At 45.4% G+C, this 15,561-nt stretch overlaps 1 gene segment (V, D, J or C); it reads left to right on the top strand.

Moving 5' to 3' along the window:
• The first annotated feature begins 2,661 nt into the window (after positions 1–2,661).
• On the top strand, positions 2,662–15,324 carry LOC132818577 (Ig kappa chain V region Mem5-like). The segment is given in 3 exon segments: positions 2,662–2,749; positions 2,936–3,265; positions 14,614–15,324. Coding segments are annotated over 3 exon segments (708 nt in total).
• The last annotated feature ends 237 nt before the right edge of the window (positions 15,325–15,561 follow it).

Genomic DNA, 15,561 nt, shown 5'->3' with positions numbered 1-15,561 from the left:
GGAGGGAATCAGAGAGGGACAGTAAGCAGGAAACTTTCAGTGAGACAGACAGAGGAGGCATTTAACTGCTGCCCCAGGACTCAGTGTTCCAATGTCCAGCAGTAAGACGGGGCATAGAGATCAGTTAGAGAATGACAAAGAGAGGCAGAGTGGGAGAGAGAGGTGAGCAGGCGCAGGGACAAGCATCAAGCGGTACAAGAATGAGTAACAGAAGGAGAGAGAAAGGTTGATAGAGACAGACGGACAGTGAGACAGAGTCTGCTAGAGATAGAGAGTAAGATGGGAGTGAGAGAGAGTAAGAGAAAGAGAGAGATGGGACGAGTCAGAAGGAGAGAGAAGTCGAGATGAAGAGAGGCATAAGGAGTGAGAGAGAATGGGGGTGAGAGAGAGAGTAAAAGAGTCAGGAATAGAGACAGAGATACAGGGATGGATAGAGAGAGAGAGAGAGAGAGTGAGAGGGTTGCTGTGGGAGAGCTTGAGAAAGAATTGGGTGTAAAGAGATAGAGAGGGTGACAGAGAATAGGCACAAATGGGTATTTTTCTGTTGGTCTGAATATACTGAGTGGATTTGCCACAGGGATCAGTGCTGGGCTATATTTTTTTTCGAATTTCTATCAATGACTTGGATGAAGGGGGAGAAAGAAAATTGTCAATAAGACAAAGGTTGTTTGGAAAGTAAGTTGTGAAACGGTCTGAAGGAGGCTTTACATAGATTAAATGAGTGGGTAAAGATGTGACAAAAGGAGAATAATGTGGGAAAATGTGAAATTGTCCATTTTGCAGGAAGGATAAATGTAATGATTTCCTGATGGACCTCAGTGAGTATGAATTCCCTGGTTGAGGCTGTGAACTGGGCCAAAGAAGTGTGTCCTGGCTGACAAATATAAATGAGAGTCTGAGGATTTCTCCTCACTCTTGGGCCTGGCTCTGAGCTGGCTGGTCAGAATCCATGTACTGTGAACATGTGAATAAAGGGTGACTTGGTAACAAGATACAGGCTGCTGTGAAGTTATTTTGACAAATAAAAATCATATTACCCTAACGACAAAACACGGGGAGGGAGAGAGAGAGAGAGATGATGCCGATTGGGGGGATGTGGAGTGGAGCGAGAGAGAGAGATAGATAGAGAGAGAGAGAGATGGTGGGGATTGGGGGGTGGGGATGTGGAGTGGAGAGAGGTAGACAGAGAGGGAGGAAAAGAGACAGGAGAGCAAACTGAGTGAGTGACGGTGTCACAGAGTCAGAGACATCTGCAACATATAAAACAAGGTCCTTTCAACCATCGTGTTTGTGCCAGTCAAAAACAACCACCTCACTATTCTCATTCCATTCTCCAGTCCTTGGCCCATCGCCTTGTATACCTTGGCAGCCCAACTCCATGTCTGAATACTACTTCAATATTGTGAGGGTTTCTGTCTCTCTCACCCTAACAAGCAGGGAGTCCCAGATTCCCACCAAACTCTGGGTGAAAATGGTTTTCCTCACATCTCCTCTAAATCTCAGGCCCATGACCTGAAATGTATCCCCATTGTCATTGATCCCACCATCAAGGGGAAAGACGCATACACCTCATGATTTTACACATCTCAGTCATGTGCACCATCAATCTCCTCTGGTCTAACGGAAACAACTCCAGTCTGTCCAATCTCTCTTCATAACAGAAACTCTCCAGATAACATCCTGGTAAATCCCCTCTTCACCCTCTCCAGAGCTACCATATCCCACAGACAGTATATATTCCGCAACTGCATACAAAAGTGTAACTGTGGCCGAACCAACATTTTAAACCGATCCAAAAACAAACATCCTGTCCTTAAAATCCTCACCTCAGCTAAAAACAAGGAAAATCATAGAGTCACAAAGATGTACAGACCCTTCGGATCAACCTGTCCATGCCGATCAGCTATCCTAAATAAATCTAGTCTAATTTGACAGCATTTGGACCATTTCTCTCTAAAGCTTTCCTATTCATATAGCCGTCCGGATGTCTTTGAAATGTTGAAGTTTTCCCATCTGCCTTCTTAACCATTTTATCCGACATTTTTGAAGCCCTAAAGGACCAGTACACATGCACAAAAGGTCCTTCAGATCTTGGGTGCTCCCCAGGGTCCTACTATCCATCATGCATTCTCCTACTTTGTGTGTTCTGCCCAGGTGCAGCGCCTCACATTTAACTGGATTAAATTCAATTTGACGTTAATCAACCCATCTGAACAGCCCGTCTCTATCCTTTTATATTCTAAGGCTATCCATCCCTTCAAATTTTCAATCATTAGTAAACTTCCAGGTCAGCCTTCCTACAATCAAATTGAAATAAATCACATGAAGCAAAATCAGTAAAGGCCCCTAATTCTGATTGTTATGGCTCAATCGTGGAGACAAGACATCCAGTCAGAAAACCACTTGACAATCAGTATCCTCTTCTTCCTGGCAAGGAGAGAGAGAGAAATGGAAAGAGAGAGAGTGAAAGCTGAGAAAGGGAAAAGTGGGGACAAGGAAGAGAGGAGGAAGAGAAGACAGGTGAGTGAGTCACAGAGAGAGAAGAGGAAGTGTGAGGGGCTGACGTGGCTCTCTCTGCTTGATGCCATTTACATACTGAGGAACATCCATTCAGATTCACACAGGCTGCAGCTTTATAAAGCAGAGCCCAGTGAAGGGAGAGTTTATCAGGAACCAGGCACAGAGACAGGAGTACACACCATGATTTCACACATACAGCTGATCTGGCCCCTGGCATTCTGTGTTGCAGGTACACTTCTCTCTCCTTCCACCTTTAATCTTTAGCTGTTCTCTATTTCACTCCAATTCCACTGACTTGTGATTGAAGGGAAAATGCTGAAACCAGAGGGATGCTCAGTGTCTCCAACAATCTCTCATTTGACATGCTCTTTCTGTGACAGTTCTGACTTCACTGTGTTTCTCTCTGACCCCTCAGGTATCAGTGGGGACATCATCATGACCCAGTCTCCCCCGGTGCTTTCAATGGGACTGGGCCAGAGTGCAACCATCACCTGTACGACCAGTAAATCTGTTAGCAAAGGGCTTTCCTGGTACCAGCAGCGAGAAGGTCAGAAACCCTCTGTCCTGATATACAATGCAGCAACTCGATTCACAGGAGTCTCCGATCGATTCACCGGCAGTGGCTCAGGGAGCAGTTTCACCCTGACAATCAGCAACGTTCAGAATGAGGATGTCGCTGACTATTACTGTATGCAAGATTATAGCTGGACTCTTACATTCGGCAAAGGATCCAAGCTCAGACTGAGTAAGTGAACCCCCATCCTCCGATATTCACCCTGTAAACACTGAAACACACTTTCTAAAATACAGTTGCTGATTTGTTGAAGGTGTTAGTGGGAAGCTGCAGTGAATGAAATGGTTGATTGAGGAGCACTGTGTCTAACAGGGTGTCCAGCTGTATTTCTTTACTTTCATGCCCTCTTTAAAAAAAGCAAGATATAAGTCAGTAAGTTTTACTCACCGTGTGGAGGAGCTCTGTCCATTTGCAGCCTATGGTCCCATTCCTGCAGCATGGAGTGAAATCAGTGAGTAGCCTCCTGCCAGTCTCAGTGTGACAGATACTGGGCAGAGTTTGATGTGAGCTCTGGCTCCCTGTCCCAGTCTCTGATCTCACTGACCTCAGCAGCAGCAGCAGCACAGTGAGACACCGGGCTCCCGCCTCCCCCAGCTTTAACTCTACTCAATCACACAATCACAGAATTGTTACAGTGCACAAGGAGGCTATTCTGCCCATCCTGTCTGTACTGGTTCTCTGAATGAGTAATTCACTGAGTGTCATTCTCCTGCCTTCTTCCTGTCACCCTGCACATTGTTCCTTTTTAAATAGCAGTCTCATTCCCTTCGGAATGTTTCAATTGAAGCTGCCTCCACCACACTCTCAGGCAGTGCATTCCACACCTGAACCACTCACTGGCTGAAAATGATTGTCCTCATCTCACTTTTGCTTCTTTTACCAATTACTTTCAATCTGTGGCCTCTCGTTCTCAATCCTTTCCTGATTAGGGGGATTTTCTCCCTATTTACTCCGTCGACATCCCTCTTGATTTCGAGTCCTCGATCAAATGTCCTCTCGGCCTTCCCTTTTCCAAGGAACATAGTCCCAAGATCTCCAATCTATCTTTCCTTGTCGACGTTCCTCATTTCTGAAACTTCCTTGGGATTGTTTTTTCCCTCTCTGCAAAGTATTAACATCATTCCTGAATTATTCACTTAATCTATACCCCTGAGTCCCTTTGCCACCATTTGACCCATATCGCTCTATACCTTTCCTGTTCATGTATCTGCGCAAATGTTTTTTAAATGTTGTAAATGTTTTCATCTCCTCCACTTCCTCTGGCAGCTCATTCCATATAACTCAGCTGTCTGGGTGAAAATGTTGCCCTCAAGTCCCTCTTAAATCTTTCCCCTATCACCTTAAACCTGTGCCATTCAGCTTTGGGCTCCCTTACTTTAGGGAAATGACCTTGGATAATTACTTTATCTAAAGTTATGGACCAGGCCAGACCCCCTCAAAATAACTTCTACAATATAGCCCAGATTCTCATTTTTCTCGTTGTTCTGAGCAGGTGAACAGTGGATATTCCAGGAATGATGCAATTGGTCAAAACCCCTTGGCTTTAAACAAAACATAATCTATTTACAGAATACCAACTGAAACATCAAAAGAGAACAGAATATAGAATAACAAAACCGATCTGAAAACCCAATTGCCTATCCCACTTAATGCCCACCAACAGGGTACTAGCAGATGGAAGGTATTCAGCCTGGAGCTCAGTGACGGGTGGTGTTCCGCAGGGATTTATTCTGGAATTTATGCTCTTTCTGATTTTTAGAAATGACTTGAATGAGGAAGTGGAAGTGTGGATTTGTAAGTTTGCCGATGACACAAAGTTGGTAGAGTGGTGGATAGGGTGGTGGGCTGTTGTCGTTTGCAATGGAATATTGACAGAAAGCAGAGCTGGACTGAGAAGTGGCAGATGAAGTTCAACCTGAAAAGTGTGAAGCAATTCATTTTGGAAGGTCAAATTTGAATGCAGATTACAGGGTTAAAGGCAGCTTGGAAAAAGTTCCCCCTTAGGTCTCTTTTACTTCTTTCCTCTCTCACCCTAAACCTATGTCTCTAGTTCTGGACTCCCCCACCCCAGGGAAGAGACTTTGTCTATTTATCTTAACCAGGCCCCTCATGATTCTATGAACTTCTATAAAATTGTCCCTCAGCCTCCTAAACTCCAGTAAAAACAGCCCCAGGCTATTCAACCTCTCCCGAAAACTGAAGTCCCCCAAGACTGGCAGAATTCTTTTCTGAACCGTTTCAAGTTTCACAACATTTATCCGATAGGAAGGACACCAGAATTGCACACAACATTTCAAAGGTGTCCTAACCAATGTCCTGTACAGCCGCAACATGATCTCTCAATTTCTCTACTCAATACTCTGACCAATGAAGGAAAGCATGCCGAACGCCTGCTTCACTACCTTATTCTACCTGCGACTCGACTTTCAAGGAACTATGAATTTGCACTCCCAGGTCTCTGTTCAGCAACACTCCCCAGGACTTTACCATTAAGTGTATAAGTCCTGCTAAGATTTGCTTTCCCAAAATGCAGCATCTCACATTTATCTAAATGAAACACCATTTGCCACTTCTCAGCCCATTGGCCCATCAGAAAAAGATCCCGCTGTAATCTGAGGTAAGCTTCTTTGCTGTCCATTATACCTCCAGTTTTGGTTAGATCTTCAAAATTACTAACTTCACCTCTTATGCTCACATCCAAATCATTTATATAAATGATGAGAAGTCGTGGACCCAGCACTGATCCATGTGGCACTCCATTTGCCACAGGCTAACAATCTGAAAATCAACCCTCCACCAACACTCTCTGTCTTCTACTTTTGAGCCAGCTCTTTATCCAAATGTATAGTTCTCCGTGTGTTTCACGAAACCTAACCTTGCTCATCAGCCTCCCATGGGGACTCTTGTTGAATGCCTTACTGAAGTCCATATAGATAATGTCTACTGCTCTGGCCGCATCAATCCACTGTTACTTTTTTTCAAAAAAAATAATCTATACCTATACTTATTACTATATCTTTCCCACACATAAAGCATGTTGACTATCCCAATCAGTCCTTGCCTTTTCAAATACATGTACATCCTGTCCCTCAGGATTTCCTCCAACAACTTGCCCACCACCGACATCGGACTCACTGGTCGATAGTTCCTTGGCTTGTCCTTACTACCCTTCTTAAACAGACGTCAGACGTAGTTTCTTTACACAAAGAGTTGTGGGTGCGTGGGATGCACTGACAGCAGTGGTAGAGTCAGATACATTTGGGACATTTAAGCAACATTTAGATAAGTACATGGATGATAGTAAAATGAAGGGTATATATGTTCTCTTGATGTTAGAATCACGTTTGATGTTTAATGATGCAGTTCCAAATTCCTGCAACAATCCCCATAAACCCATGCCGTGGCAAAAAAAAAGGTAAAATCAAACATTGGGTCTACAGGTCAGAGACGAGAGATGGCAGAAAGATGTCGCATGGAACACTTTCTTCCATGTAGCTGTTTCTTTGACCAGCAGCCTCAAAAAAGGGACTGCTTTCTCAAACCAAAGCAAACCAAACCAGAGTGAAGCTGAGGTGGGTGAGCTGGCCGGCCAATCCCCTTTCATTATATGAATGTTTGTTTGAAAACTTTAAAGCTTCTTCAAGTAGATAAACTCAGACATTTTGGAATCTGTTTGTTTATGACTCCTCTGAGAAAAAGCCAAGGACAACCTAACCTTGTTAAAGGAGCAGCATCGTCACACTCTGGCCCTCATGATTTTATAAAACCTCTTAATGGCCTCCCCCCAGCCTCCTGTTCCAGGGATAAAGTCCCAAACAATCCACCAACACCTTATAACTCAAACCTTTCCATCTCAGTAGCATCATTGGAAATCCTTTTTACAATTTTTCCAGTTTTATATCATCCTTATTATTGCAGGTTGACCAGAATTGTACGCAGTACTCTAAATGTGATTTTAACAATATCTTGTAGAACTGTAAATGACATGCTGTCTTCTGCACTCAACGTTCTGACTGATGAAAGCAAACGTATCAGCCATCTTCTGCATCATAGTAACATGGAGACTCAGTGGTTAGCACTCCTGCTTACACCGCCAAGGATCTTGACTCAATTCCAGCCTCCGGCAACAGCCTACATGGAGTTTGCACAGTCCCCTCGTATCTGTGTGGGTTTTGGCCGGGTGCTCTGCTTTCCTCTCACTGTGCAACAATGTGCAAGTTAAGTGGGCTCACGGACTCCATGGTAAGGTGAATTAGCCATGGAAAATGCAGGATTACAAGGCTGAATGGCCTGTTTCCACACTGTCGGTAGTTGTGGATGTAGGTTCGCTCGCTGAGCTGGAAGGTTCATTTTCAGACATTTCGTCACCATACTAGGTAACATAGTCAGTGAGCCTCCGAATGAAGCTTTATCCTGAGGAGCACTGATGATGTTACCTTGTATGGTAATGAAAAATCAGAAAAACTAACCTTCCAGCTCAGTGAGCAAATCAACATCCAGAACCACAACATGAGCTACAGATCTCCTCAAAACTCACAAACTTTTGATAGTCTATGATTCACCCTGTCAATCTGTGATACCACTTTCAAGGAATTATGCACCTGCACTCCTGAGACTCTCTTTTCGACAACACTCCCAGGGTCCTATCATTAACTGTATAAGTGCTGCCCCAGTTTGTCTTGCCAAAATGCAATTCCACACGTTTATCTGAATTAATCTGCCTCTGCCATTCCTCGGCCCAGTGGCCCAGGTGATCAATATCTCATTGTACTCTCAGACAGCCTTTGTCACTGTCCACTATGTCACCAAATTTGTTGTCACCTGCAAAGTTACTAACCATACCTCCTCAATTCTCACCCCAACTGTTTGTAGAAATGATGGATAAGAGTGGATACAGTGTGGAACAAAGATGGGCACAGCCTTCTCGTCTGAACAGGAACCTTCTACCATCACCCTCTGTCGCCTACTACCAAGCCAACTTTGTTTCCAATTGACTAGATTTCCCTGTATTCCATGGGATCTAACCTTATTATTCCAGCCTACCATGCAGGACCTTTTTGAAACCCTTGATAAAGTCCATGCAGACAAATTTCTACCACTCAGCCTTCAACTGTCATTTTGGTTACCTCTTCAATCACATTTGTGAGACATGCTTTTTCACACACAAAGCCATGATGACTACCTCTAATCAATCCTCACCTTTCCAAATGCATTCAGATCCTGTCTCTCAGAATCTCCTTCAAAAACCCACCTTCATGTCAGACTCACTGGTCTGTCATTCCCTGGGTTTTCCTTGCAGCCTTACTTGAATAATGGCACAAAACCATCCAGTCTTTAAGCACCTCACCCGTGCATGTGAATGACACAAATACTTCTGCAAGGGGCCTCACTGTCACTTCCTGAACTTTGTTTAAAGAACAAAAAACAAAGACAATTTACAGCCCAGGAACAGACAGTTCGTCCCTCCAAGCCTGTGCCGATCCAAATCCATTGTGTCAACCTATTGCCTAATTCGTAAGAATTTATATCCCTCTGCTCTCCAGATACTCATGCATCTGTCCAGACAAACCTTAAACCAATCTACCATGCCTTCCTCCATTACATCTGCTGGCAACACGTTCCAGGCACCCATCACCCTCTGTGTAAAGTACTTTCCACGTGTATCCCCTTAAACATTTCTCCTCTCACCTTGAACATGTGACCTCTCGTTATTGAATCCCTCACCCTGGGAAAAAGCTTCTCTCTTTCTACCCTGACTATACCTTCCATGATTTTGTAGACATCAATCAAGTCCCCCCTCAATCTCTTTTTCTCTAATGAAAAGAAAATTCTATCCTACACAACCTCTCTTCATAGCCAGCACCTTCCATACCAGGTAACATCCTTGTAAACCTTCTCTGTACCCTCTCCAAAGTGTCCACATCCTTTTGGTAATTAGATTAGATTAGACTTACAGTGTGGAAACAGGCCCTTCGCCCCAACAAGTCCACACCGACCCGCCGAAGCGCAACCCACCCACACCCCTACATTTACCCCTTACCTAACACTACGGGCAATTTAGCATGGCCAATTCACCTGACCCGCACATCTTTGGACTGTGGGAGGAAACCGGAGCACCCGGAGGAAACCCACGCTGACACGGGGAGAACGTGCAAACTCCACACAGTCTGTCGCCTGAGTCGGGAATTGAACCCGGGTCTCAGGCGCTGTGAGGCAGCAGTGCTAACCACTGTGCCACCGTGCCGCCCACAATGCCACCGTGCCGCCCACTATGTGGCGACCAGAACTGTACACAATATTCTAAATGCGGCCGAACCAAAGTCTTGTACAATATGACCTGCCAGATCTTATACTCAATATCCCGTCCGATGAAGTCAAGTAGACCATATGCCTTGTTGACCACGCTGCCCACCTGTGCAGCAACTTTCAATGGACCTGAACTCCCAGATCTCTCTGCTCATCAACGTTTCCCAAGGCTCTTCCGTTTACAGTATAGTTCGCTCTAGAATTAGACCTCCAAAAATGCATCACCTCACATTGGCCTAGATTGAACTCCATCTGCCACTTCTGTACCCAGCTCTCCAGTCTATCTGTGTTCTCCTGTATTCTTTGACAGTCCCCTATACTCGCTGCTACTCTTCATGTCATCTGCAAACTTACTGATCCGACCACCAATGCCCTCTTTCAGACCATTGATATATATCACAAACAACAATGGCCCTAGCACTGATTCCTGTGGAAAACCACTGGTCAACTTTCTCCATTTCAAGAAACTCCCTTCAACTACTACTCTCTGTCTCCTGTTACTCAACCGATGCAGTATCCACCGAGCTAGAACACCCTGCACACCTTGTGACTTCATGGGCATTCTGTTATAGACTAAATTATGTCTTGGGGATATATCTACATTCTTGAGCTTTAAGAACTGACGACAACTCCTTTTCTTCTGTAATATGGACTCTTTTCAAGACATCACTGTTTATTTCCTGAATTTCTTTTGCCTCCGTCTTTCTCAACAGTTAATACTGAGGCAAAATATTTGTTCTGTAACACACTCATCTCCTGTTTTACATAAAAATTTGAAAATTCCTAAGTGTGAAACATTTGGAGGTGACCCATGGGATGCGATCCATGATAATGACGTTTCTCTGGATCCTACTTTGTTCTTTTCCACTGCCTCCTTAAACCTTGTGATACAATGATCACTTTTCCCTAAATGTCCTCTCACTGACGCCTGATCTACTTGGACCTCCCCTTTCCCAAGATCTAGGTATAGCAGAGCCTCCTTTTTCATTGGACGGGAAACTCCTGACTGGACAAAATTCACCTGAATACAGAGTCACAATGCTGGCCCCTCTCTGCCCTTAACACTGCTACTATCCCAGTCTATATTCAGATATTTAATGTCCCCCCCAATTAAGGCAACCCTATCATGTTGCATCTCTCTCTAAGTTCCCTGCAAATTTGGCCCTCTCCATCCTTCCCACTAGTTGGTGACCTCTAGACTGCACTGAACAATCAGATTGCACCTTTCATGTTTCTTATCTTGAGACAAATGTATTATATCCTTGACCCCTCTGAGACGTCGTCTCCCACCAGCTCTGCTCTGATCTCCTGAACGAATCTCTTGACTTTCGTGAACACTTTGTATCTTGGAATATTTAACACCCCCTCCTGTCTTACTTTATGCCCAGTTTCTGTTGAAACCACAGTTGATTTCCACTTGGCAACCAGTGTCTGTAACTCCCCAATCTTATTCCCCACACTCCTTGCAGTCCCATACATGCACAGTCACCCTGATTTACACTTTAGTACTCTCATGGACGCTCCGCACTGACACCAGCTGCTGCTCAAGCTCCCAAACCCAGAGCTCCAACTGCTGTCACTAAGCGCAAATCCTGCTTTCATGGTATACCACGAGCCAGGACTCATCCAGAAATTCCGACATGGAACAGACTGCATATTTTCTCCACTCCCTGGTTATCGCTTGCAAAGTTTTCATAACAAATTGCTGCAGCAGGGTTTGCAATCCACTGTAAATGTCTTTGGGAAAGCCTGAGGTGTGGAATGTTCAATAGAAATGCAGGTCTTTCTTGTCTGTGGATGAAATGCATGCCCCACCTCCATGAACTGCTCTCCTGAAGGCACTATATCGGGCTGGGGAACAGCTCCAGCCTCCCCAGGTGGTCTCGAGCATGGAAGGGATAGCATGGCAGACTATTGGACGGGGAGCTGTCAGCAAGGCATAGTGTGGAGCACTCTCCTCTCAGATTCACAATGTTGTGGCTTCATGTCCCACTCCAGGGACATGAACATATCATCCAGGGTGAGAGTGCAGTGCACTACTGAGGGAGTGCTGCACTGTCGGGGGTAAGTGCTGAGGGAATACCAAACTGTCAGAGAGTCAGTACTGAGGGAGTCCTGCACTGTCAGGCGGTCAGTACTGAGGGAGCGCCATACTGTCAGAGGATCAGGAATGATGGAGTGTTGCACTGTCAGACGTCAGTATTGAGGGAATGCTGCATTATCAGAGGGTCAGTACTGAAGGAGTGCTGCACTATCAGAGGTACAATACTGAGAGAGTGCCGCACTCTCAGAGGGTAGGTACTGCGGGAGTGCCGGAGTGTCAAAGGATCAGTACTGAGGGAGTGTTGCACTGTCAGACGTCAGTATTGAGAGAATGCTGTACTATCAGTAGGTCAGTACTGATGGAGTGCTGCACTATCAGAGCATCAGTAGTGAGAGAGTGCGGCACTGTTAGAGGATCAGTACTGAGGGAGTGCCGCACTGTCAGAGGGTCAGTACTGATGGAGTGCTGCACTACCAGAACGTCAGTATTGAGGGAATGCTGCACTTATCAGTAGGTCAGTATTGATGGAATTCTGCACTACCAGAGGGTCAGTACTCAGGGAGTGCACCATGTCGGAGGGTCGGTGCTGAGGGAGTGCGCGATGTCGGACGGACCACCTTTCAGATGGAACAATCTGATGTCTGCCCTCTCAGGGGGCACGATTAGAAAATAACATGGCAGCTCCCCCTAGTGTACTGATTCTCTGCTCATGTCAATTTGCTATCTGGGATCTTGCTGTGTACAAGCACAAGTGAGGGGCACGAGTTATTCTGAGTTGAGGATAGATACTTCACAAATCCAAGTCTTTCTTTGAGGTTGGAATCTTTGTGTCCTGACACTGCCAATTCTCCATGTGCTCTCAGCTTCAAGGGGTCAGGAGGTCATGAGGAGTAATGAACTTGTCTGACCCTGGGACAATGAGACTCATTGCAGTCTCATCCTTTTCCTCAGCCCAGTGCTGGGCAGCAAGTTTTGAAATGAAATCTAAAACTTTCTACACAGGCACCCAACGTGATTCCTTCCTGAAGTGCGTTGATTCAAGCCTGCTCTAATGTTCTCTGATAAAGTAGTTCTGATCTGTGAGTGATCGGGGGTTCTTTAAAGAGATATTGAGACGAAGGACCGATGTCCTTTCGGGAAGGAAATTTGCCGTCGTAACCTTGTCTGGCCTACACGTGACTCCAGACCCACAGCAATGAGGTTAACTGTTAACCACCCTCTGTAATGGCCGAGCAAGCCCCTCCATTCTAACAATCGCTGGGAAGTCTCAGAAACAGAATGAAATTTGATGGACAACATGGCATCGACCTTGGCACCAGAAACAACATCAAATATTGCCCTGTCTACCCTGTTACATCCTCCTTACTAACATCTGCGGGCTAGATCAAATTCAGGAGAGCTGTCTCACAGACTACACTGACAAGCAACAGCCTGATACAGTCATACTCACATAATTATACCGAACAGTGTCCCAGGCACCACCATCGCCATCCCTGTATAGGTCCTGTCCCACCCACAGGAAAGACCCAGCAGAGGTGATGGCACAGTGATATAGAGCCAGGAGGGAGTGACCCTGGAAATCCTCAACATTGACTCCAGGCCTGATGACGTCACATGGCATCAGGCCAGACATGGACAAGGAAACCAGTGGGTGGCTCATCAGCGGTAGGGATACAATTGGAGAAATTTCTGAAGGTCGAATTAATCTCCATTTTGGGGTAGTCAGCGCGGCTTTGTCAAAGGGAGTCCATGCCCAACAAATCTTTTGGAGTTTTGTCGAGAAGGTGACCGGGTGTGTAGATGAGTGAGGTGCATTTGCTATGGTTTATATGAATTTCAGTAAGGCCTTTGATAAGTTCGTACTTGGAGACTGATAAAGAAGGTACAAGGCTATGGCATCCAGGGTAACTTGGCAAGTTGGATCCAAACTTGGCTTTGTGACAGGTGGCAGAATGTGATGCTAGATGACTGTTTGTGTGACAGGGTCAAGGATGCAGTCGGATATCACAGGGATCAGTGTTGGGTCCCTTATTGCTCCTGATATACAGAAACAATGCTGAAGGGAATATGGAGGTGGAGTACAACTGATGTGAATGTGATTGTGGATGATGTGAAGGTTGGTCGGATGGTTAACAGTGAAGAAGAAGATTTTCGGTTACAGCAGGATATAACCGGATTGGTCAGATGGGCAGATCAGAATCAGATGGAGTTTAAACCTGATAAATGTGTGGTGATGCACTTTTGAAGATGTAAAATGCTAACAGGGCAGTTATGAAGGCAGTCGGGGGTACTTGCCTTAATCATTTTAGGTGGAGATTAAAAGAGCATGGAGGATATGTTAGAGCAATACAGAACAGTAGTTAGGCCATAGCTGGAGCGCTGTGTACAGTGGTAGTAAAATCACTGTATGAGGGATGTGATTTCACAGGAGGGGATGCAGAGGAGATTCACCAGAATGTTCCCAGGGATGGAACATTTCAGATGTGAAGAGGATGAATAAGCCCCTGTTGTTTACTTCGGAGCTGAGAAGGTTTGGGGAGTGAGGGGGATCCTAATGGAAAGGGACAAGGTTATGGGGGGAATGGACAGGGTGATCGAAAATAGCTGTACCCTTGACAGGGAGGGTCAAGAAAAAGTTGGCTCACATTCAGTGTGAAAGGCAGTAGCTTTAGAGGGGATTTGAGGAAAAACTTTTACACCCAGAGGATGGGGGTCAGGAATGTCTGGGAGGAGAGTTGAGGTGGGAAATCTCACAACTTCCACAAAGTACTTGGATGAGCACCTGAAATGACCGAACATTCAGGGTTATGGGCCCACTTCTGGAATGTGGGTGTAGTGTTGATTTAGTTTTGGGTTGGTGGCATAGACGTGATGGGGCGAATGACCTCTTCTATTCTGTATGATTCTATGAATTCTCCCGCTGATTACCATGTACTGTTCTCCTTCGGCTGATGAATCTGTCTCTCGGCCACGTTGAACACAGAATGTACACTGGATGGGAGACTTCAAAATGCACCAGCAAAAGGAATTTTAATAAACGTCCATTCTTTTGTTAGGTTTGTTCTGTATTGGATAAAAATGTTCAAACTGATAGTTCTGCTAGTTAATGTTTGGAGAGTTAAAATCCTGCCGAATGGCAGGGATTAAAATTGCTTCTCTTGTCTTTCAGACCGTGAGAATTCACAACCCCAGCTGACTCTGCTGCCCCCCTCCCCGGAGCAGGTCAATGTCAAGGGCACTGCCACCCTGGTGTGCCTTGCCAATCACTTCTATCCCGATGAGCTGGAGGTGCAGTGGAAGAAGGGCGGTGCAGTCATTTCAGACGGGGTTCAGACCAGCAAATACCTGCGAGCTTCAGATGGCACCTACAGTGTCAGCAGCCTGCTGACCCTCTCTGAGGCTGACTGGGAGTCCGACTCTCGCTTTTCCTGTGTCCTCACCCATATGACCCTCCCCTCCCCTCTCAGCAAGAGCATCACGAGATCAGAATGTGTGTAGAGTGTTCAAGACAGTCCACAGTGGAGACACAACTTTAAATAGAACAGGGCTGAGCTGGCAGGACAAAGGTCATTGTTAGCACTGAATTTCAACTCTTTTCCTTCTCAGGACTGGCTCAGAGACATTTCTGAGATTCAGGGCTCACGGCAGTTCATTGGTACAATGGAGAACGCGCTTTACTCTGTATCTAACCCTCGTTGTCCTTGTCCAGTGAGTGTTTGATGGGGACAGGGGTTACTTGTGATGCCAAGTAAAATCACTTGAAGTTGCTGAAAACTGTCAGCTGTACAAAACATTGTAAACCTCAGAAGTCTCTGCTTCAGTAAACCAGATCTCCTTCCTGCTCAGCCGCCAGTTCCAATTTAAGGTTTTTTCTCTGTTTAAAGGGACAAGATTCTCATGTCATTGAGAAAAGCTCCACAAGCATTTTCCTCAAACTACACTGTGATTGTGAACGTGTACAACTTCCTCTGTTTGGGCTGTTAATTACTGTTTTTTTTCTGCTGGTGTCAACCTGGGAAAAGGGAATAAAGATGAAAAAGATTCAGTCTCTGTCTTGTGAGTGCTTTTGAAATGTTCCTCCACCCCCGAAGGTGATTGGCAGAATATCAGCAAAATG

Source organism: Hemiscyllium ocellatum, chromosome 9, assembly GCF_020745735.1.
Source record: "Hemiscyllium ocellatum isolate sHemOce1 chromosome 9, sHemOce1.pat.X.cur, whole genome shotgun sequence".
Classification (NCBI taxonomy): Eukaryota; Metazoa; Chordata; class Chondrichthyes; order Orectolobiformes; family Hemiscylliidae; genus Hemiscyllium; species Hemiscyllium ocellatum.
Note: the sequence above shows the minus strand (reverse complement) of the source record. Positions and strands in the feature narration are given on the sequence as shown.